Source organism: Muscardinus avellanarius (assembly GCF_963383645.1).
Source record: "Muscardinus avellanarius genome assembly, chromosome: 14".
NCBI classification, from domain to species: Eukaryota; Metazoa; Chordata; class Mammalia; order Rodentia; family Gliridae; genus Muscardinus; species Muscardinus avellanarius.
The window spans coordinates 4619951-4643590 of record NC_137800.1 but is presented as its reverse complement, the minus strand read 5'-3'; the positions used below and the strand labels follow the sequence as shown (position 1 = coordinate 4643590).

Sequence of the window (23640 nt, the reverse complement as noted above, 5' to 3'; positions counted from 1 at the left end):
CCCGGGGTCGGCACACACCAGCTCCTCGTCACAGCCGCGGCAGCCCCGCAGACTGCCTCTCCTCCCTCACTGTGCAACTGGTTCTGATCACTGGCACGCCAGGCTTTCCTGATCCTCGCCACCTGTGAACACGCACAGCTGATCTGGAACCCAACTTCTCACTGGGACGGCTGGGCGCTGAGGCATGCTGCTATGGAAGACGGGCTTTTCCTGCCTGGGATGCACAGGGATGAGGCCAGCATTTGCTGCAAGGAAGAATCCAGGCCTGAAGACCCCCTCGGAAGGCGAGCACAGCAACAGCCAAGTCCCCAGGACAAGGAGATCACCCTCGGACACTTACGAGAAGCCCATGTCCCCTGGCCAGGTCCTAAGGAGGAGGCTGGGGCCTTTTATCTCCAGCTGAGAATGTGCTCAAAGACATGTTCTAAGAAACTGACTACTGCGTTTACGGCGTGAAGGAGGCTTGAAGCTTAACCTCACAGAAACCCTGGCCCTCCTGGCTCCGCACACCTCCCTTCCCGCACCGGCGGGGCTGGGCTTTACATGTGTGCCACGCCTTGGCCACACGTGCACTTAGGTGGTCGTGAACACCCTACTTTCCTACCACGTTCAGGAGTGCGCTGGCTTTGATGGTAAGTGAAATGAGCCGATCACTAAAACAGAGAAGATTTTAATTTTTCAATATTTTTGCTTCATTTTCTTCCAGTTCCATTTTTATCTAAGTCACCAAAGAGCTGCTTAAGAAGTGCTCTAGTACAGAACTGCTTGGCTGAGAGCATGGCGGTGCTGCCAGGGAGCTGGTCTCGGTGCTGCGTGCGCCCGAGCCTGTGAACGAGAGAGGGTACCGATGGCGCCGCCCGCCAGGGTCGCGGTGAGGAAGACGCCAAGCACCGGAGCAGTGCCCGCGGCAGTGCGCTGCGTGTTAGCGCTGATCGTTTCTCACCCGTGCTCTTCTTCTGCCCTGTACTGTCAGAGACTGACTAAACGCAGATGGCATACCATTCTCGAGTTCCATGCTGCTTGCAAAGGAGATGATTTCCCTCTTTTGACAGTGTGTTACTTATCCATTTGTCTGCTGACAGCCATCTGGGTTGGCCCCATAATTTGGCTACTGTGAACCGTGCTGCTATAGACATGGGTATGCATGTACCCTTAGAGCGCTCTGACTTTGCTTCTTTTGGACGAATCCCAAGGAGTGCTACAGCTGGGTGACATGGCGGTAGGTACCATTCCTCTCTGGACTCTCCACAGGGGTCATGGCCATTTGCAGCCCCGCCCACAGCGTGCGAGCCTTCCTACTTCCCCACATCCTCTCCACTTTGACGCCAGCGTTCCCACCTCACTTAGCTCTATCTCTACCTCAACACCTCCATATTAAGCAGCTACCCAGCCAAGATGGAATTTCATTCCTGGCATTCCTGGTGCTGGCACACAACTGTGCAGTCCACGGGAACGTAAGAGACAGCGTCCCCAGTGTCAAAGGAGGCTCTGTGACCCGGAGCACTCGGGAGGTGCAGCCACAGCTCTACCAAGACTCCTGTTTCGATGGAGAGGCACCAATGCCGTGGGAAAAGGGCTGCAGTTTACACAGCTACGAATTCGTTTTTCCTAAGACTTACATGTACTCTCGTGCTTACAGCACACTGCCATGTGTATTATTTGTTGACCTTCATAATTATTTTCATGATTATCTTCCTGCACGGATGAAAAAGTAAATCTCACAGAGGGCCTGTGCAGTGGAGTAGGATCTGCCAGCTGCTTGTGGTGAAGTGGACTGCAAGGGCATCATATATAACGCAGAGGCATTAAATGTCCAACAGGTGGCAGAGATATTTTCCTAAGCATTTAATAAAGCTCTTGTATCTGTGTTTGCATAAACTGCTTTAGCTGGAGCACACTTCAAATTATGTGAGTAAAGAGTATCCTCTAATACCTTAGGATATCGAGAAAAGTGCTGAAATTAAGGTCTGATGTCTTCCAGCTCTTCATTTTGTAGGAGCACGCTGATAGGCCAGAGGGATACAGAAAGTCCTCCGAGTACTCCTGCCTGAGCCCAGCCTGCACCAGTGCCCGCTGCCTGCACAAAGCCGTGAGGCTCAGGGCTAGACGCAGGTCTTGGCTGGCTACTGTAGGAATTATACTTGGATTTTAAAAAAAGTAATAATAGAGTTGTTTATTTGTAAACAATACTTAATAATGTAACACTCCTGCTGCACAACTAAATGCATGTCTGCTTTTAAATATAAAAGTAGACCAATGATACCTGCAGTGGTTAAAGAGAGAAAAATATAATATACCACCTTCTTACAGAAGGGAGGATGGTATAGTGAGATCTGTACCTACCCACATTTACAGTACACGAGAAGCTGAGAGGAGCGGTTACGTCTGCGGAGGGGCAGGGGAGCCAGAAAAACAAGATGTTTCACTTACATCTTACACAGTTTTATTTCAAACTCATGTGTTATATATCCAAAAAAATCACATTTAAAGTGAAAGATAGTTAGCTTCTTACTCAACAGTTCCTCTGGGTTAAAGGCAATTAGGACAGTAATCATTCTTAACACATTTCAGATTTTTCCTCTGGCAACCTGTTCAGTCCCTCTGCTTCTCAATTCTCTTTCTTTCTAACTTTCTGTTCTAGGCACCGATAGGGACATCTGTCAAAGAGCTCGTCTTCCCAGGCTGGAGAGAGATGCATCTTATCACTAAGTAACAGATGAGCCATTTTACATCTGAACTCTCAGTTGGAAAAATCCCTGGCACCTAAAAAATGCACACAACGTAGTACTCAATGGCTAACGGCGCCAGCACCCTGCCCAGACAGCGAGGCGAAAGGCTGAAGGAATTCCGTCCTCCCTAACTCCTCGGTGCTCTGCTGACGTTTACTTCTGCAAACGTTTCTCTGCGGTTAAGAGTGCCTGTCAAGTCCTAAGGCGCATCAGCAGGACAAGTGTCAGGCGGGCTGGGGGCACACAGGGGGGCACTGGCCTCAGGCGGGGCTGCTGACCCCCACACTGACCCCCGCCGCCACCAAAGGCAACGGCAGGCACAGGCAGTGTCCTCTCTCGTCCCGCTCAAGTGGCTGCTCTGAACAGGCGGCAGCTCCCATGCACCCTGGCTGGCCTGTTTCCAAGTGCAAATCTCTCAAGAGTCACGAGAGTCTTTGGTTGTGGTTACCTACGCTGTAGCTCTAAGTACTTAAGACCTAGCATGTTGAAAAAGAAAGAAGTCACGTTTCTTCTTGCCAGACAGTGACAATACACTTCGTAAGTAACCATGAAAAACCCATGTGTGGAGTAGCACTGACTGCGGCGCACACCTCAGTGCGGCTGGCTGAGTGCTCCCCACCTCTGATCTGTATGCTTCTCATTTTTATATGTGAACTTCAACTAGAAAGACACTGGATTAAAGCCTCCCAAAGACATACATGGAGCCAAAAAGTACCAGACGTAAAAGGATTAATTGAGTTCTAACTGAGACAGATTAATACATCTTAAAATACATGCCAAGTGAATGCAATGAAGGAATACACACACACACACACACACATAATTTTTTTTTTTTTGTGGTACTGAGGATGGAACCCTTCTACCTCCGGGCTACACTCCCAGACCTATTTTATATTTTATATTTTATTTGGAAACAGGGTCTCTTAAGCCAGCGAAGCTGGCTTCAAATCTGCACGATCCTCCTGTCTCCACCACCCAAGCGCAGAGATTACAAGCGTTGCCACCACGCCCAGCACACGCATCTATTTTTGAAGCGTGAATTATGCACTCATCAAGTAGTCATGACATGACGTGTGTCGTATAGTACTAGTTTCTAGTACACAAAAACTTCAAACTCACCAGTCATGGACGGTGACTCTTTTCGCTGCCCTCTGTCTTTTGATTCGTAGACCACTGTAACGTCATAAATTGCATCTAGGTAGCTCTTCATAGAATCAAAAGCAACATAAGTCGCCTTTATTCTTGGCGTCAGTACATATTTTAATACTGGAAGGCCTGGAAAGGAAGTCATTCAGTGGCCGTGAGTTGGGAACAGGTATGTTGGAAAGTGTTTTTAAGTCTCCATGACTGAACAAGGTAGGAGTAGCAAAGCCCACACCGCCCAGCTGCAGGCCCCTCACAGGCCTTCCCCTACTGCGTCGACATTCATTTCTAAACATCTACTGTATAAGACACCACGCTGGAGCCGTCGAACACTGGCCTGCAGGCAGCCTACGGTGCCCTCTGCTTTAGCAAGCCTCGCCCGGGCAGCTGCAGGAAAGGGGCAGCATCTCGCCTGTGATCACTCAACATCTGGGAGCACAGCTGGTCATTTTGACTCCTCGTCCATTCCTCCCTAAGGCCGAGTAATACTCCACCATGTGGATGGACATTTTCTTCGCCTGTTCATCAGCTGATGGACACGCGGGCTGTTTCACCCTCTGGCCAGTGTGACCAGTGGGGCTGCACATTCAGACAGTGTGTGTGAATACTGCAGATGAACAGGCAGAAGAGAAACTTGACTCCAATCCCTGTGGATGTACTGCCTAAAAGCTTCCTTAGGCAAATACTGCCCCTTCACAGAGCTAACGTGTGCACTCGCGCTCCTTCGTGCAGCGTCAGTGGTAAACAAACTAAGGCAACAGCCCCGCTGAGGAGCACACACTACTCTGAGTAGCTCTAATCAGATTCTCTGCGTTAAATACGTATCTCCCAGCTCTCAACAAAGAACAGCCAGAGAGTAAGGAAGGGACCAAGGAGCCTCCAGGGCCCAGATGCGCAGAGAACGGAGCACTCGAGGAGGAGCGCCAGCACGCTGGAAGGCACCGGCAGGCCAGGGACCGAGAAGCAGCTCCTGGAACATGCCACCAACTTCCGAGGACTATAATAATATGAGCTATGCTTACCAAATTCTCTCTTTTTTTTTTTTTTTTTTTTGTGGGTCTGGGGATGGAACCCAGGGGCATTCGACCTCTGAGCTACATCTCCTGCCCTATTTTTTATTCTTTATCTTGAAATCGGGTCTCACTGAGTTGCAGAGGGCCTCACTAAGCAGCCGAGGCTGCCTGCGAACTGCGATCCTCCTGTCTCAGCCTCCCGAATGCTGGGATTCCAAGCATGCGCCACCACGCCCGGCTTAAATTCTCTTCCCTCCCTCCCTCCCTCCCTCAGAATCGAACCCAAGGGCATTCTACCTGTGAGCTACACCTCCAGCTCTCTATTTTCTTCCTTCCTGCCTGCCTTCCTGTCTTCCTTCCTTCCCTCCCTCCCTTGGAATCGAACCCAAAGGCATTCTACCTGTGAGCTACACTTCTAGCCCTTTTTTATTTTTTGTTTTGAACAGGTCTCCCTAGGCTGCGGAGGGCCTCACAGGCTGAGGCTGGCTGCGAACCCGCAACCCTCCTGCCTCAGCCTTCCAGTGCTGGGATCACAGGCACAGGCCCTTGCTTGGCTCTGGCTCTTCTTGGGACTCAGAAGGAGCTTCCTCACCTGAGGTCAGAGCTGCTCAACCCTAGTTCACACGTGGAATCCTTTACCATTCTGACCATGTGAGCTCCATTTCCAAAAGGTAACTTGGTACTCACTATCATGAAACACTGAGTCAGTATTATAAAAAACAATTTCAAAATAATCATGTGGACCAATTAGAATGCCAGTGGAAAAACCCAAATAACAGGTAATCTTTTATTTTTCTTGGTTTATATTTGTGTTTATATTGAGTTTATATTGTGATGAACATGAGTGGGCAATGGCCACTGTGCTACAGAGGATTTTTTTAAACCTCTCACAACAGGAATGGTGCACTTACCAGTAAAGGATTTCTGATGTTGGGCATGTTTACTGACAAAACAGAGAGGGGTCCTAGGGCAGGTACTTTTTTTTTTTTTTTTTTTTTGGTGGTACTGGGGTTCCTGGAAGCCCTTCTACCTCCGGGCTACACTCCCAGACCTATTTTTACATTTTTATTTGGAAACAGGGTCTCCTAAGCCAGCGTGCACGGCTGGCTTCGAACCTGCGCAATCCTCCTGTCTCTGCCTCCCAAGCGCGGGGATTACAAGCGTGCACCACCACGCCCGGCAAGGGTAGGTTCTTATGCAGATGTTTTAAATATACTTTATTGGTACTCTAAGTACTATGACTAAACTTTGTGAAATATTCTCCAGAAGAAACTTTACATATCTTCTAATTTAATTCTTAACAGATTTAAGTCTACCCATAAGGTATATATATTTTTAAAAGATAAGAAACTGAAATTTGGTAATACTAGGCAACCGGAAATCATAGTTGATAGAAGTCAGAATGTGGAATGTGACATAGGTCTATAAACCTACAAAATAGAAATTCTTTCCATCACACATAACTCAAACTTTAGAAAGAGATTTTACTCACATAATCATATAAATTACATTTTAATTAAATCCACAGTATTTGAAGTTAATCTCAGAAAAATGCAATAACATAGAAATGAATAAAGAAACTACTACCTAAAAGATAAGCCATCCATGCATTCATTCAATTATAAAATATAATCACCTTTTCCAAAAAGAAAAAACTAAAAAGACCATTATCTTTACAAATTATTTTTCTGTCAGACATGGTGGCACAGGCTTGTACCAGGAATTGGGAGGCTGAGACAGGAGGATTGTAGGTTCTTGGCCAGCCACAGCTACTTAGTGAGACCCTCTGCAACTCAGTGAGACCCTGTTTCAAAATAAAGGATAAAAAATAGGGCCGGGGGTGTAGCTCAGAGGCAGAACGCCCCTGGGCTCCACCTGGCAGCAATATATATATATATATATTTCAGACATTCACGTTTCTACTTACCATGTTGAGCAGCAAACGCCTGACTAGCTAAAAGGAGGTTTGTTTGTCCTGGATTATATCTTGTTCCTTCTGGAAAAATCACAAGATACATCTGTAGGGTATAAAGGAAATTCAGTTTGCTTTTCGTGAGTTTGGTTGGTATCAGTGGTTTACTGCTAACCCTAGTGATGCTAGGATAACAGCTCCCGAGGCAGGGGGAACGCAGACTGATCTAAACAGTGTTTGTTTCAAGCAGAGTGAGCAAACGGCAAACTTGAAATTCAGTGTGATCGTGAACTAAATCCAAACGGAGCCCGACGCCCATGGCAGGCCAGTCACTGAGAATCTGAAACACTGCTGATGGCATGCTGCCCCCACTAAACAGCTGCCCACGAAGTGCTGACTGCACTTAAACACTTTGCTCCCTAAGAACCTGTAATGCTTTGCATTTTATTTGATTTCTGCATTAGTTTTCATTCTCAGACACTAAGTGTGCATGTTAAGGAGTTCAGTGTATATCTCGACCGTGTGCCCAGATCACATGCAACCACCCTTCTTCCACTCTTGGTCCTCATCCCCTACAGAATACTATAAAAAATGCAAAGTTTAGAAATCAATATCCTTAAGTATCAAAACTAAAAGTACATTGCATTCAAGAAAAATCATATAAGTACTTAAATTTCCATTACACAAAAGGTAGTACTTATATTTCAAAAGCTTCATCCAGCAGTCCTATTTTATAGAGTTCCCCTAATGAATCCATGATTTAAGAAAAAACAATTTTATTATTTTTTATTTTTTGCAGTTCTGGGGATGGAACCCAGAGGCATTCTACCTCCGAGCTACACCCCCAGCCTCATTTTTATTCTTTATTTTGAAACAGGGTCTCACTGAGCTGCAAAGGGTGCCACTAAGTAGTAGCCGAGGTTGTCCTCGAACCACGATCCTCCTATCTTGGCCTCCCAAATGCTGGGATTACAAGCAGGTGCCACCATGCCTGGCTAGAAAAACATTTTGAAAGTAAAGACTAAATGTAAACACAACTATACCAGATTTCAAGATTTATTTCAAAGCTAGAGAAATCCTAAAAAACGGTATTGGTATGAGGATAGAGCACTGGACAGAATAAGTGACTCGTGATGCACGGCTAACAGGCCTGTGTGTATTACATTTCAAGCAACCGGGGAAGGCCAGACTTTTTGATAAATGGTGATGGGTATCATGCTAAAAACAGAGACTGTGACCTTGCGTCATACAGCAATAGACTGAAATGACTCACAGACCCAAGCATAAAGGCAAAACCTCCAGAGGAAAGTAGAAAGCCTTGAGTTTGACAAAGATTCTTCTTAAATAGGTCACAAAAAGTAGAAATTATGAATGAGGAAAGAAATCAATAAAAAATGAAAATTACAATGGTACCTACACTTATAGAGATTGTGAAAATAAATTATCACCTTCCTCTGGAAGGTGATAATTAAAACTTCCTCTGGAAGTTCTGCCTTTATGCTTGGGTCTGTGAGTCATTTCAGTCTATTGCTGTATGACGCAAGGTCACAGTCTCTGTTTTAGCATGATACCCATCACATCGCATCCTGATATTCATCATCTACTTAGTATGGTGGTTGGTACAAAACAGTATTTCAATTTGCTGCTGCTCCATTAGAATACAGATCTGCATTAGGAGCCTGGGGCGGGCGGCTGGGTGGAGGAAGAGCATCGGGCCCTGAGTGGCTCAGCTCCCGACCCCGGGCCTGCCCCCCACGGTCACGCTGGCGTGATGCCTGCCTAGGAATGACTTTTCCAAAGGCAACAACGAAGCAGTACTCCTGGTCCTCTTCTCAGGACAGCCACGCATGGCAGAGCGCACAGACGGAAAGTCAAGATCTTAAACCTTTTTCCCCTTCAGGTGTTCTCATCTGATAACTTCTTTACTATTGGTTTCAAACTGCTGGCAAAAAAAGTGGCTATCCTCTACGGTTCCCTGGGACAGGGAAAAGGTGGCCACCGGGGAGCGAAAATGAACCGGAGCACTGAGGCAAGAAAAGAAGTGACTACGGGCCAGCCTAGTGTCTCTGGACCCTGTCCTAAATTGAGCAGAATGTGAATAAAACTCCTGCTCAGAGACAGACAGGAATGAGAATTATAGAAAAAACAGAAATTATTACAAATAATGTTGAGGGTTTTTGCTATTATACACATAAATCAAATCTCCAAGTCTGCTCAATTTTTTTTTTTTTTTTTTTTGGTGGTACTGGGGTTCCTGGAAACCCTTCTACCTTCGGGCTACACTCCCAGACCTATTTTTTTATACTTTTTTATTTGGAAACAGGGTCCCTTAAGCCAGAGTTCCTGGCTGGCTTTGAACCTGCGCGATCCTCCTGTCTCCGCCTCCCAAGCGTGTGGATTACAAGCGTGCGCCACCATGCCCAGCTCCAAGTCTGCTAAATTTTCATTGAAAGAACTAGGGATTCTGTTTCCTTCTGTACTGACTTTCCATATTTGAGAAAGTATCTATATTTAAGATGTCATATACCATTTGAAAAAAAAAGCTGCTTTATTAGCCTCTAATAGAAAATTAACAAGTTACTTATATCAAAACCCACTGAAGAGTTTTAAATATACTCAACTTACAATCAACTATTAAACTGATGACTTTCTACTAAAAATAGTTTTCCTCCACACACCAAATAAGTTAATTATTACAGGAAATAAGTGAAAATAATAAGCAATAAATGGCAGGCTCTTAGTAAATATTAATTTTTTTCTCTCGTTTTCAAAAATTCTAATTTATTAAAGTTTTCAAAGTAATAGTTTTCAAAGTTGCTCATTTATATAGCAATAATATCTTAAAACCTAAAAAAACCCTTGATTAGCTATATACTTTGCAAATACTATCTTTTCTTTCATCTCTGCTTTCTGCCTCCCAAGTTCATTTAATCTAGCAAAATGATTCCAATCAGAAACACTCCAGTCCTTCAAAGTCCCCTACGCGTTTCCAGAAAGACAAAGTGCAGGATGTGGCAGGACACAGGTGCCGGCTCTCCTCCTAGGCTCACTGTACTTAACTATGGAGGTGCTCTGCGTGTGGTCAGGAAACAATGGCAGCGGCACAGGAGCACACACACGAGCGCGGCAGGGAGGACTGTGCGCCTGTCAGTGTGCCACAGGGCACGCGAGAGGAGGCTGCGCTGCCTGGCTGCTGGACCCTCGGGAGCAAACAGCAGTGACACCGGATCAGAACTAGGAGCCGCGGAACAGACTGCGAGGGGACATGTAAGCCACGAGAAAGCGACTCAGTCTACTCCGCCATGTTGGTGACTTCATTCACTCTCAGAAACAAGAGTAGAATGAAGAGTAGGAGCAAAGCATCTCTGCTTACATGAGCCTTATGCATTAAAAACAAAACCACCATCCAGCTTCTCAGAAACCAGGCCTCGGACACACAGTGACTTCACCACAGCAACGACCAGCCTCGCGTCAGGGCCACCGCCTGAATCATGCGGGCAGGTAGAGGGAGCGAGGATGAGCCCACTGGGAGCACCGCAACGCGGCTCCTCTCCTGACCTAGACACTCCTAGGTTACACTTTACTTCAAAGGCAGAGGAGCGCCTCCTGCTCAGTATGCAGGATGCTGAAAGAGCGCGACTCCCAGTCCTAGACCACCACCACCAATACTGCAGCCGCCATTCACAGCTCTTCTTGCAGCCTCAGAGAGGTGGAGGGTTGCAAAGCAACCGATCAGCTAAAATCTCAAGGAAAGAAAGAAAATTCAGTTGAGATAAGAGATGCAAGAACTCGTGTAATGCTTCAGACTAAAGAGCCCAGTGCCAAGATGCCACGCTTGCTCTGCAGAGTGCGTGGGGACAGGACGAGGGGCCGCTGCTCACGTCCTTACGTTGCGTTCCCATCGGCCTCCAGATGGATAAGATCTGCTGTCAAAATACCCAGAAACGCTAGGAGGAGACAAAGTCCACACTGGGCACTTCAGCAGCCGTGAGCAGTTCTTTCAACGTGAGCTCAGGTGACTGCCTACGATTCCTGGTGAGGGGAGAACAGGAAAGCAGGAGGGAAGCAAGAAGGAGCACGAAGAAAAGAACGTGTGTGTGTGTCAGCTAGATTTTGGAGTGCTTGGAATGCACAGAAACAGCTCCTGCGTGGTCATTACAATCCTACTTGCTACTTGTCCAGGGCGGAAGTCATGGGAAAAAGTCAGCTGGCAGTCATCAACATTCTTCAAATTTAAGATTGAGCCAGGCGTGGTGGCGCACGCTTGTCATCCCAGCATTCGGGAGGCTAAGACCGGAGGATTGCAGTTTGCGGACAGCCTCAGCTACTTAGTGAGGCCCCTGCAACTCAGTGAGACCCTGTTTCAAAATAAAGAATAAAAAATATGGCTAGGGGTGTAGCTCGGAGGTCGAATGCCCCTGGGTTCCATCCCCAGAGCCGCAAAAAAAAAAAAAAAAAAAAAAAAAAAAGCAAATATAAGATTGAGCTTCTTTTTTGAGGAAAGGCAAAGTTTTGGAAAATAATATTCCACACTGAATTATTTTCACTTGTAAATAGTCAGACTCTTCATTTTTCAAACAACTCAGTGTCTGCAAGAAATCCAAAATGAAAGAGAACAGGTGCTTCTTCTAGAACTAAATCTGATAAAAAAAAAAAAGACCGGAGCTTGGTGAGCTCTGAGAGGCTCAAGAACCCGATTCCCGGAACAGGCCTATTTTCTCTTTGTGGACTGTGAAAGACATCGGCACATTCTTTTTATTCCTCCTTAGGTCAGCACTGACGGCCACCATGAAAGGGTCCCAATGGCTGCAGCAACCTCTCTGATGGCTAAAGAGAACTACTCACCGATAGTTAGAGGGCTATGGTGCCTCAACAAAACACGGAGTTACTTATTACGCACACATTCTGGTTCTTAAACTGCTGAGAACTGACAAGGAACTAACTGAGAGCCCTTACTGGAGTCCCTGCGTGCACGTATCTCTGTAGCTTGCGTCTCATCTCCTTTTCATCGAATTTGGCACTTCGCTTGACATAGATTCCTCCATGCTGGCACATAAAAAAATCAAGGAAAAGAGCATTTACTTTTAAAATAACCCGCAACCATAGTCATCAAAGGAGCAACTTATTCCCAAAGAGTAATAATAAAACTGTATTTCAGAAGTTAAGCTACACTTAATATATTCAAATGTTAGTACCTAAACAGGTAGCTAACAACTGTTTCAACATACTATATTAGAAAATACATGAACATTTAGCTTGACAAAAATTAAAAGAAAAATGCTTTCTTAAAAATACTTTAGACCCCAAACTTAATTGATCTGATGGATCTTAACTCCCAGTATCTCTACTGACTCACTGCAGAATCAAGAAAATAGTATCCTTAATGTATCTCCAGGGACTTGAAAAGTCAGTCCAGCTATAGATACATATGTAGCACTATTATGGACTACATTTTGTCCCCATCCCCATAGACTGAAGCCCTAACTTTCACAGTGACTGTATATGGAACCAGGTCTTCTAAGGCTGTAATTAGGCTTCAATAAAATGAGGTCATTAGGGTGGGGCCCTGATCCGATGTGACTGGCATCCTTCTAAGAAGGGGAGCAGACCCCGGAGCACGGTGCACAACAGAAGACGCTGTGAGGAGGCGGCAGCGGCGCGTCCGCAGCCAAGGAGAGGCCCCAGGGCAGCCGGCCCCCCGAGCCTGCACATCCAGCCTTCAGAAAGCAGAGCTCTTCATGCTGAAGACTTCACTCATCTACGGCTCATCCATCAGTCTATCGCCTACAGAATGCCAATCACTTTTATCACTAGTTTATTAAAGTAACTGGCTATCAAATTCTAGGCCATTTACCTTCCTATTTGACTAATGTACAATTGTCTGTTTACTATTTAACTATATAATCAGACATGTATGTATACATGCATCATTAAGAACATCAAATACAAATATTTCTATTCAGAATAAGCTATTAACATATAAAAATTCATACATCTGGGCTGGGGTCCTGGGTTCAATCCTCAGCACCACAAAACAAACACAAAGCCCATGTATTTATATTAAGTATACGTTAAATTTTAAAACATATATATGAGGGGGGAAAAAGCAGAGAAAAAAGTTACCCGAGAAAAATAACACCCGTACAGCGGAAGCCACTTCAACCCGTCTTTCAGCACATAGCGCACATGCCCAAGAGCATTCTGCCTGATAGCCAGGATGTCAGCAACGATCCAGTCAACTGCAAAGACAGAATGCAATCAGTACCGCTGCCACCCATACGTCAGCTCAGGATTTCCTGTACAGAAACAGAAACGCCTCTGCATACAAGCACATTAGCAAGATGCTTTGAAAATATTATTACAATATTTAAAAGTACTTTAAGTAAACTACAGATATTTAAAAATTTAAATGGGGGGCTGGCTTTTTTTCCATTTCTTGGAAGGCTTTTCATTTCAAGGATAAAGCATAAGTCACAAAATATCAAATAATCCAACAGCAGCATTGATAAGAGTAAAATGATTTTTTAATTAAGGCTAGAAAACAAAAGTGCTCTTATTTAATGAAAAATTATAAGTAAAAATGCTTAGAAGAAAACTATTAAGTACAACTAAATATTCTGTGTGTATGTACATGTGTATGTTCACATGTATATGTTCTAAGGCATAAGAATATATACATGTATTCAACAAAAGACAAGGGTTTTATTAATAATGTTTTAAACACATTATTAGGTTATAATGACATTCAAACAAAAGTCTCAGGAGTCTTAAAACTAGGTTGGGTAGATATGTGTTCTTTTATTTATTATTTATTTATTTTTATTTTTTATTTTTGGTGGTACTGGGGTTCCTGGAAACCCTTCTACCTCCGGGCTACACCCCCAGATCTATTTTATATTTTTGAAACAGGGTCTCTTAAGCCAGCTCGGCTGGGTTTGAACCTGCGCGATCCTCCTGTCTCCGCTTCCCAAGCAAGGGGCGTGTGCAACCACGCCCGGCTAGATATGTGTCCTTACATAACCAAGGGCCAAGGTCCCAGGATGCTAATGACTATGACTTTATGGGCATCTCATCACCAGAAGAAGGCAGGAGTGAGCTGGAATACAATGAGCACCTCCTACAAGTCAGGCTGGCAGCTGAGCTTCCCAGCAGAAGACGCCCTAGACGGAGGGAGTGGTGCTTGCCAAAACAAAGAAAGGGAGAGCCTGCGCAGCAGGTACAGAGATGGTGAGCAGAGGAGGAGATGCTTTAAACAGAGCAAGGAAAGAAGTGAGAGGACAAGTAAGTGCATGAGAAGCAGAGAAACTCGGACTTGAAAGTAAATGCTGCAAACTGCCCCTCTTGATGAGAGTGAAAATACAGAAGTGAAGCCTGAGGGCAACGCTCCGGGCACTGAGATGAATTCGGGGATGTGAGCGCTGAAAACAAAACTGCCTTCCCAGCACCGTTTGTGGAAAGGCTGCCTTTCTCCGGTTATGTTTTTGTTCCTTCATCAAAAGCCAAGAGGCTCTCAGTATGCGGATCTGTCCCTGTAATTTCCCTTCTACCCCGCACTCCGCCCGTCTGTGCCAGTGCCGTACGGTTTTCGTGCCATAGCTCTGTGTGCTGTGTGATACTGTACTGAGGTGTGTCCAGCATGGCTCTTGTTGCTCAAAACTGCGCTGGCCGTTGTGGGTTTTGTTCTTCCACATGAACGACAGGACTGTTCCTTCTAGCACTATGCAGGATCTCACTGGTTCTCTGATTGGACTGCACTCAATCTACAGACTGTTTTGGCAGTATGGCCATTTAGACAACATTTATTCTGCCTTAGACCACAGGAGCTCTCCCCATCTTCTAAGGTCTTCTTGTTTTCTTCAGTGTTCCATAATTTTCATTGTAGAGGTCTTTCATTTCCTTGGTTAGGATTTTTTTTTCCCTTGAGGCTATTGTGAATAGAACTGTTTTCTGTTTTTTTTCAGTGGATTCATAGTTGGTGTGGAGAAAAACTACTGATTTTTGTAAGTTTATTTTATGAGTTCTTTGGCTACTATGCTGAATTTACTGGAAAAACATGGATATCCTTATACAGAAAAACAAAATTAAACCCCTAGCTCTCATTCCACACAAGAGCGCACTGAAGATGGATAAAAGGCCTAGAATTAAACCAGAAACTAGAAGAAATTGCAATTACTAGAAGAAAACCAACTCTCGAACAGGTAGGCCCTGGTAGAGTCTTCATCAACAAGACTCCCAAGGGTTAGGAAATAAAACAAAAAAATCAATATATGGAATAGCATCAAATTAAAAAGATTCCATGCAGCTAACACAAGAATATCTAAAGAGAGCCTACAGAATGAGAGAAAATCTTTGACAACTATTCCTCTGATACAGGACTGATACCTATAATATATAAAAAATTTAAAAAATGTAACACCAAAAAACAAATAACCCAATCAAAAAGAGGGCAATTGAACTGGATAGTTCACAAAAGAAGAAATACAAATGGCAAATACTTGAAAAAAAATTTAACATCATTAGTGATCAGGAAAATAAAAATCAAAGCTTCCCTGAGATTCCATCTAACTCCAGTTAGAGTAACAATCAACAACAATAGAAACAAAGCTAGGAGTAAGGGCACATGGTAATCCCAGTACTCAGGGCTAGGACTAGAGGATCCCAGGTTCAAATCCAGCCTCAGCAACTAAACAAGAGCCTCAACAACTGAGCAAAACCTTGTGTCAAAATAAAAATAAAAAGGGCTGGGGGTGTAGCTGAGAGGTAGAATAATGCCCTAAGGTTCAATCCCCAGTACAAAAAAAAAAAGTATACAACAAAGAATAAATGCTGGTTGCTGGTGGTATATGAGGAAACAAACTCATATATTTGTTGGTAAGGTTGCAAATTAGTACCAAAGAAAAAAATATTTTTAAAGAAAATTAGAAAATAGAAGCCTGGAATTTAAAAGAATCCTAATAAAGTTTTAACAAAAGGAGGCAGCATCCCAGAGATTTCAGGATGATTACCTCTTAGTCCTGTGGAATCCTTTGGACAATGTACAAATTAGATGGACTATCCCAAAGGTTTAGCCAAATGTGAAGTCAACACCAAAAATTAACCTAAAGAGAAAAACCTCACCAATGATTCTCTATCTCCCTTCATTAGCGAGTCTGACTCACAGGTTAGCTTTTCTGTATGACAGCTCTCTGTAAGCTGACGGTGTCTGTGAAGACTCCCCTACACTGCCCGGCCCCTGCAGGTTGTGTGTACCAGTAGACACCCGTGCTGACTGGGGCCATCAGCAGTCACTTTTGTCTAAAGTAACTCCTCATGAAAGCCGCCTCCTCACCCATGTCCAATTCAGATCTCAGTCACTATTGGTAAACACAGGTCTTTGTAATATATCCTAGAAACATAACCATGCCTGGGATAGCTACTTAATACTTTTATTTACTCAATACTTAATTCTCGGCATTTACTCAACGCTGAGAATGAATTCCAAATGGTTCTCAGACTAAAGTGCATCCTGGTACCTATTTAGGGTATAAAGTTAAAAATCAGATTTGGGGGCTCTTCCTGCAACAATTATGTTTTAACATTTGGGGAATAATAAATACATTTTATACTAAAACAAGCATGGTTATATTGTGACCTCACACATAAGAACGTTAGGAGAAAGTTTAAGATTTCCAAAATACACTGTATCATAATAAACTGCTCTGAGCTATCTCTTTAAACTTGAAAATTTTAGTGGCAAAGTTTAAGAACTTACTGAAGCAGTCAAGACACAAGCTTAGTGCCATCCATCTTTGCTACTGCATTATCTCTTTTTTAGTCTCAGCTAGGCTTCAGATAGGAGTTACTCGGTTACAACTGAGGTGGTGATATATTCTGTCAACAGTAACTATTCGTAGTCTGTGTTCTGGTACAACAAATGCAATTTGGTTAAGTCCAAATTCTTCATAGTGACCTAGACAAAGCAGGGCCATGCTTCCTTAACTGGAAGAGAGGGGTAGAGAGGGGCAAGGAGAGGTAGCAAGCTTTGTTGTCCTTGTCTTCGTTGTTATGTAGAGCTAGATGCTAATTCCTAAGCTGGCTGTGTAGTCTAAAGGTGCTGCACCTGAAGTGCTGACCTATAGTGGGCTAGTGCTCATCGCCATCACCCCAGCTACTGCGTGCCTCCCAGGAGCCAGGCATTCTGCCAGCACGATGAGGCAGCCTGAGTGTAAGCTGCGGGACACTCACCGGTAGGAGTCACACCTGAGCAACACGCTTTGAGAGGTTAACTTGCTAATGAACACACATGGACCGTGCCTGTCTATGACAGTTCACACTCACCACACATGCAGTCAGGCAAGAAAATGACCACGTAAGTCCAAAAAAGAAGTGTTCGTGAGATTAAAAAGATAGTGTCAAAAGCAGATAGTTAGGTGTGGTGGCAACGCTTGTAATCCCAGTACCTGGGAGGCTGAGACAGGAGGATTGTGGTTTAGAGACTAGCCTGGGGCAGCTTAGTAAGGCTGTAATAACATAAAAAATAAAAAGGGCTGGGGGTGTAGCTTGGAGGTAGAATATCCCTGGGTTCAAGCCCCAGTATCAAAGAAAATAAAAAATAAAATAATGAGAGAGACAGACAGACAGATCAAGAAGGATCTCTCTTTGCTAACTTTGGAGAGAATAAGTTAACAGAAACTAGGAATGCAGAGAGCAAGAAAATGCCAAGTGGAGAAGGGAGGAGAGAGGCTAATTTAAATGTCGATTCTATTTGAACGTCAAGCCAGCAAACTCATTTATTCCGGCAGGCCTGCCAGGGGGCGAACTAGAAAGTTTAAGCCGAACAGAAGCCCCTGAAATGTTCTTTCTGCTAATTACATTTCAGAGACATTCTACTGTGACTTTTAATGTCTCAAAACAGTTCTTAAAAGGGTACAAAAAACCAAGTCCAGGACTAGGCTTTGGAAATCTGTGGAACCCTAAACTATTTGCAAGTTTTTTTGGTTTTCAGTTCTTTTGTTTTGGTTTTTGTGCTGGTTTTTGTTTTGTATTCTGTACTGGGGATGGAACCCAGGGGCATCCTACCTCTGAGCTACACTCCAGCCCTTTTTAATTTTGGAGTAGCATCTTGCTAAGTTGCTGATGATCTCAGTACACTGGCCTCAAATCTATGACCTCCTGTCTCAGCCTCCCAAGTACTGGGATTGCAGGTGGGTATCACCATGCCCAGCTATATGCAAATTAACCTGTGCATTTCTCTGAGAGAAGACTCCATACCTTTCATCACAGCCCGCAGTTCTCAAGTAACTAAAATCCCTCTCCCGGTATGCCCCCAAATTGTGGCTTTTACAAGGCATTTATAAAGTAGGCTCCCGTACCGCCAAGGCTGGATGGCATCGGGATCCAGCGCTAACGCAGCACAGGAGGTGGGGAGAAAGGGGCGCTCTAAACAGCTGTCCAGGTCAGCGTGGGCCCAGGACAGAGCTCACCTTCCACAATACCTTCAAATCCTACACGCAAAGTGGGAGACTTTTTTTACTCTGCCATTTTTCACAAGTGGTTGCCCAGAAATTCTCGCTCTGAAGGAACATGCACAGGCCAACGCAGCAAGCAGGAAAGTGACTGGAGCAGCTCACTGGGGTCACTACTGCCGCCACCTCGATGCTCAGCACTCTATTCCATGTGTCAGTGCTAGGACCATGGCTGTTAAGTACTTCCACTAAAACCTGAAAACAGGAAAACTGGCAAGATATAGGATTCTGTAAGAGAATCCTATAAAGCAGACAGAGAACTCTAAACTCCTGGGCCAACATAACGGAAATGTGGAGTAAATGATGCTATCAGGAGCCATTCCTTGTCCTAGCCCGGGAATGCTTTTTATTTGGAAACCTGAGGCCTGGAAGCAGTTCTCCCTCGGCAACAGGACAAGCGCGGCAGGGCTGTGCTCCTGGCAAGAAGGCTTGGCGTCTGGACAGGCCCCCGTGGTAAGCAGCTGCCCCCGTGGGCCGCCTGTTTTGCCACATCTGCATAAAGGCACATGTTAATTAGATTAAATAATCTGAGCCAGTCCGTCCTTATATAAAGGATTATAAAGCCAATCCTCAAGATCCATCAAAATTCCTATTAACCCTCGTAGCTTCAACCCTCGCCCTACCAATCGGAGTGTAATCATCAAACGCAAGGTTGACAAAATGCATTCAAACTTCTTTCACCTTCTATACTTATCTACAGCAACAAAACGTGAACATGGCCGACACAACAGAAAAGCCACAGGCCTAAGTGAGTTTTCACTAGGAGCATCATCACCGATCAGACTGTTTTAGCTTCCAGCTTCTAGATACTCTATTTTTAAAAGTAATAAAGATGGAATTGAAGAAGTACACATCAAAAACAAATACAGGTCTGCTGGGCGTGGTGGCGCACACCTGTAATCCCCGCGCTTGGAAGGCGGAAACAGGAGGCTCGCACAGGTTCCAAGCCAGCCGCGCTGGCGTAAGAGACCCTGTTTCCAAATAAAGTATAAAAATAGGTCTGGGAGTGTAGCCCGGAGGTAGAAGGGTTTCCAGGAACCCCAGTACCACCAAAAACAAAAACAAAAACAAATACAGGTCTAAAAAATGTCAGATTTTTTTTTTTGGCTTAACTACTTGGAAATTGAAAAAGTGCTTTAATCAATGTCAATTTATTGGTTTTGATAGAAAATTATACTAATTTAACACCATTGGGAGAAATTTAGTGAAGGAGTCAGAACTCACTGTTCTTTTTTCCCCCAAATTCCTGATAATTATTTTAAGATAAATCATTTTGGGGATTGAACCTAGGGGCATTCTACTGCTGAGCTACAGCCCCAGCGCCCCCTTTTTTTCTTCAAATAGGGTCTCACTAAATTGCTGAAGCTGGCCTCAAACCTGTGATCCTCCTGTCACAGCCTCCCAAGTACTAGGATTATATGAGTGCCCCACTGCTCATGGCTAAAATATCTTTCAAAAAGTACCTTAACCTAATTCAGTCTACTGGAGACCAGTGTCCTCTGCTTCCTCTGATGGAAGACTAGCAAGCCTGAGTTCAACCAAGTACACGTGAAGAGGCAGAAGGAGCCGGAGACACTGGAACTAATCAGAACACTAACAGCACGTGTTGCAAACAAGTGCTCACGTACTGGCCCCACCAAATACACAGCTCAACGACCGAAACAGAAAGTGATTAAACATGTTGACCCGCCGATTCTATTTCTAGAAATATAGAAAAAGAAGAATGAGGAGCCTAAAGAGCTATTCCAAGAAACAGAAAAGAAACAGCAGGAAACTGGCTTATTTACACCCAATGAAGGAAGAAATTAGGAAAAAGGGTAACTTCCACTTACTTTCCAAAATGTAAAATCACAAAAATAGAAAGTCGGGTATAAAATCTGCGTAGGAAATTCATGTTTTAACAATTTTTTTAAAAAACCCATTTCATTTAAATAGTATTATTTTGAATGCCCATTTACCATTTGTAGAAAAACCTAAGTCCCATGCAAATGAAATACAAACCTGTGCTTTGATGATTTGCTAAATATATTATATTTTCTTTATTTTTTGGCAAATCTCCATATAGCAATATCTAAAAGACAAAAAGAAACATTACTTTGATATTTTAAAAATACACTCTTGTAATATACAAAGACAATATGAAAAAACTGACGAACACACGATGCTGTAAATTTCTCTCTCCAGGATAAACAAAACTTAGATTTCTCTTAGAAGCCGCAGAGGCCATAAACAGCTCACATTTACAAAGCAGTTAAACGTAGAGCAGGTAAATGGCCGTGGAGTAAAATAGCACGATCGATATCTTCACGAGAAAACACCGCGAGCATTTATTGATTGCTGACAATATGTAAAACTGTTCAGAAGACACATCTCCCTTCAAGGCCTAGAGCGGGTAGAAGAGACCGACGTGCACAGGGCACCTCGATAGACGCAAGGCCGCAGATGAAGACAGTACGCCTTGTTTCAAAGCTCTGTCAATGCAGAGCTGGCGCGTTCACTAGGTGAGTTCAGCAGATGAGACAAAGGACAAATGTTCACGAGCACTCAGGGAAGCAGGAGTGACGTTTTGATCAGGACACCATTCATTAATATCTTAACACTGGAGCAAATTAAGCCTATAGACGATGCTTATTTGAAGTCATCTCTGCAACCCCTTTTTAAGAAAAATATGGAACGCTTCACGAATTTGCGTGTCATCCTTGCGCAGGGGCCATGTTAATCCTCTCTGTATCGTTCCAATTTTAGTGTATGTGCTGCCCAAGTGAGCACCTCTGCAACCTTTTCAAGTACTGATGTCCCCCACCTTGAAATGGCTTCCAAACCACTCCTATTCTTAGTAAGAATTCCGTGTGATTAGCTCCGTAACAAAGTTAAGTCTGCCAAATATTTAAAAACTGGAGTCAGGTGTGGTCGCACATGCCTGTAACACCAGTACTTGGGAGGCCGAGGCAGGAGGACCACAGCTCATGGCCAGCCGCGGCAATGTAGCCAGATTCTCAGCACCCTAGTGAGATCTCGTCTCAAAAAACAAAAACAGAAATAGATCTTTAATGGTATCTAAAAGAAGTACAAGCAATCAGTTCTACTGGATAAAATGAATGGGGGGAGCAGTTCAACTGCTAGGTCACTTAAAATAGGAAAAAGGCAACATTCAGACCTTAATCTACAGCTCTGGAAGGGATTTGATATGCACACCAGTATATCCTTTTAAAGTGTCCTCCCATGCACATAGTATCATATTGAAAGAAATACTATTTCCAACTGAAATGCAAAAGGAGATAGCAAACCTCTGACAAAATATAACTAAAGTAGGTTTCTGATAGTCTCTTTACCAAGAATTTTAATTCATATTCCGTTAGAAATTCAAGAAATAACAAGTTAAAAATAGACTAACTCAGCCTATCTAAAACTGTAAATACCTAAGAACAACTAAGCGAATTGATAAACTAAACCTCAAGGTGACACGGAAATCATCACTAGGTACTCTGAACAGACATCGACAGAGCAAGAAGGCATCCTTTCAGTGTTTAAATATCAAATAAACACACTGAAGAGCCGACATTTCTGAGACTCCAGGGATAAACAAGCATTGCACTCTAACAATTATCCATTCAACGGAATGCAGAGGTTGGGTGTTTGCTTTTATATTTACCAAAAATATGAAGGAAAAGAAAATGTTTTCATTTTATAATACAGATTTTCAAAACTCTTCAGTAAAGTTGTTACTACCTTATAAACAAGCGACTAATGAAACAACGGTAGCTACTTGATCTTTCCGGCCCCCAGAGTCTAGCACTCAGATGATCTTCAACACTTACTGAACCATTAAATATGTACTTCTATTTTCACGAGAACAAAGAGCTGTGCCCATTTCCAACATAAAAGCAGTTTGGAAATAACGAGGCAATTTAAACGCACCAGTGACTTTCTACAGGCATAACTTTGTGAACCTCCCAGGACTCAAACTCCACTCACACAGTTGCTTTTGGAAATGTGTTTTATATAGAATCTGTACCTTCAAACAAGGTACAAGAAAACATGAGCCTTTTTGTTTTAAAATAAATATTTAGGTAATTTTAGATTATAATTATTTCTTCATAAATTGTCTGATTTTTAGGTTCATCCAGTCTTTAAAAATTTATCAGAGTCAGAAGTGGTGGTCCACACTTATAATCCCAGCATTTTGGAGGCTGAGACAGGAGGATGGTGGTTTGCGAACAGCCTCAGCTACTACCTAGTTAGTGAAGCCCTTTGCAACTCAGTGAGACTGTTTTTATTTTTTTTTTTTTTTTTTTTTTTTTTTTTTTAAATTTTATTTTATTGGTGCACTGTATTCATACATCATAGTGGGATACAAACTTTTGTAGACATACATGCACACATCGCCCAGTCAGCCCCCACCCGATCCCCACCCCATTCTCTCCCCATCCCTCCTTCCCATGCTTGGCTTAGTAGTTGACATCTAGTATTATAGCAATTTATCCAGAATTAAAAATGATAATCTCACATAACAGTTTCATTTGTCTGATACCAAGCGTTTGATGATTTAAAGATAGCATTTCAATATTTCTTTTTGCTTTCTTTCTTACTAGAGCATATTTTTTTCTGTTTTTTTAGGTGAAACTATCATATATTTATATATTTTTCAGAAAAAAATCTATCCTAATATGGAATATGAATTCTAGATACCCAAAACGATCTTGAAAAAGAACAAAGCTAGCAGATATATATTTTCTTATTTCAAACCATATAAAGCTACAATAATTGAAACAGTGTAGAACTGTTCTAAAGGCAGATATATAGACCATTGGAGTTAAATACAAGCCTAGAGCTAAATTCTTCCCTATATTGTCAAGTTATTTTTGACAAGGTTTCCACGAACATTTGGTGGTGGAAATAATAATCTTTTAACTAAATATTGTTGAAAAATAATAATTACATGGAAAAGAATAAAATTGGACCTTTACCTAATCCCATATACAAGTATTAACTCAAAATAGATAAAAGACCTAAATATAAATCTTAAGACTATAAACTTTTAGGAGAAAATCTGGGTCATAAAACCTCACAACATTGAAATTGGCAGTGATTTCTTGGATATGATTTCAATGGCACAGGCAACAGAAGAATATACAAACTCCCTAAAAAATAAAAGATAATATTGTATATCCAAAGACAATGTAAACAGAGTTAAAAGTTACTATTAGAATTGGATAAAATATTTCCAAATGCTATATCTGAAGGTATATTAATATTCCAACTAGAAATCCTAAAAATTAACAACAATAAAGGCAAACAATACAACTTAGAGATAGGTAAAAGACTAACATAAATAATGA

At 43.1% G+C, this 23640-nt stretch overlaps 1 protein-coding gene across 1 annotated transcript in view; it reads right to left on the bottom strand.

The window, feature by feature from the left end:
* AGPAT5 (1-acylglycerol-3-phosphate O-acyltransferase 5) overlaps positions 1 to 23640 on the bottom strand; it is a gene marked incomplete at both ends in the record, with an annotated part of 38860 nt that overhangs the window by 3383 nt on the left and 11837 nt on the right. Inside the window, 5 exons of the mRNA XM_080710906.1 lie at positions 3849 to 4004; positions 6813 to 6903; positions 11754 to 11843; positions 12921 to 13036; positions 20303 to 20372. Of these exons, the coding sequence (XP_080567032.1) occupies positions 3849 to 4004; positions 6813 to 6903; positions 11754 to 11843; positions 12921 to 13036; positions 20303 to 20372 (523 nt within the window). The remainder of the gene's footprint in view (positions 1 to 3848; positions 4005 to 6812; positions 6904 to 11753; positions 11844 to 12920; positions 13037 to 20302; positions 20373 to 23640) is intronic.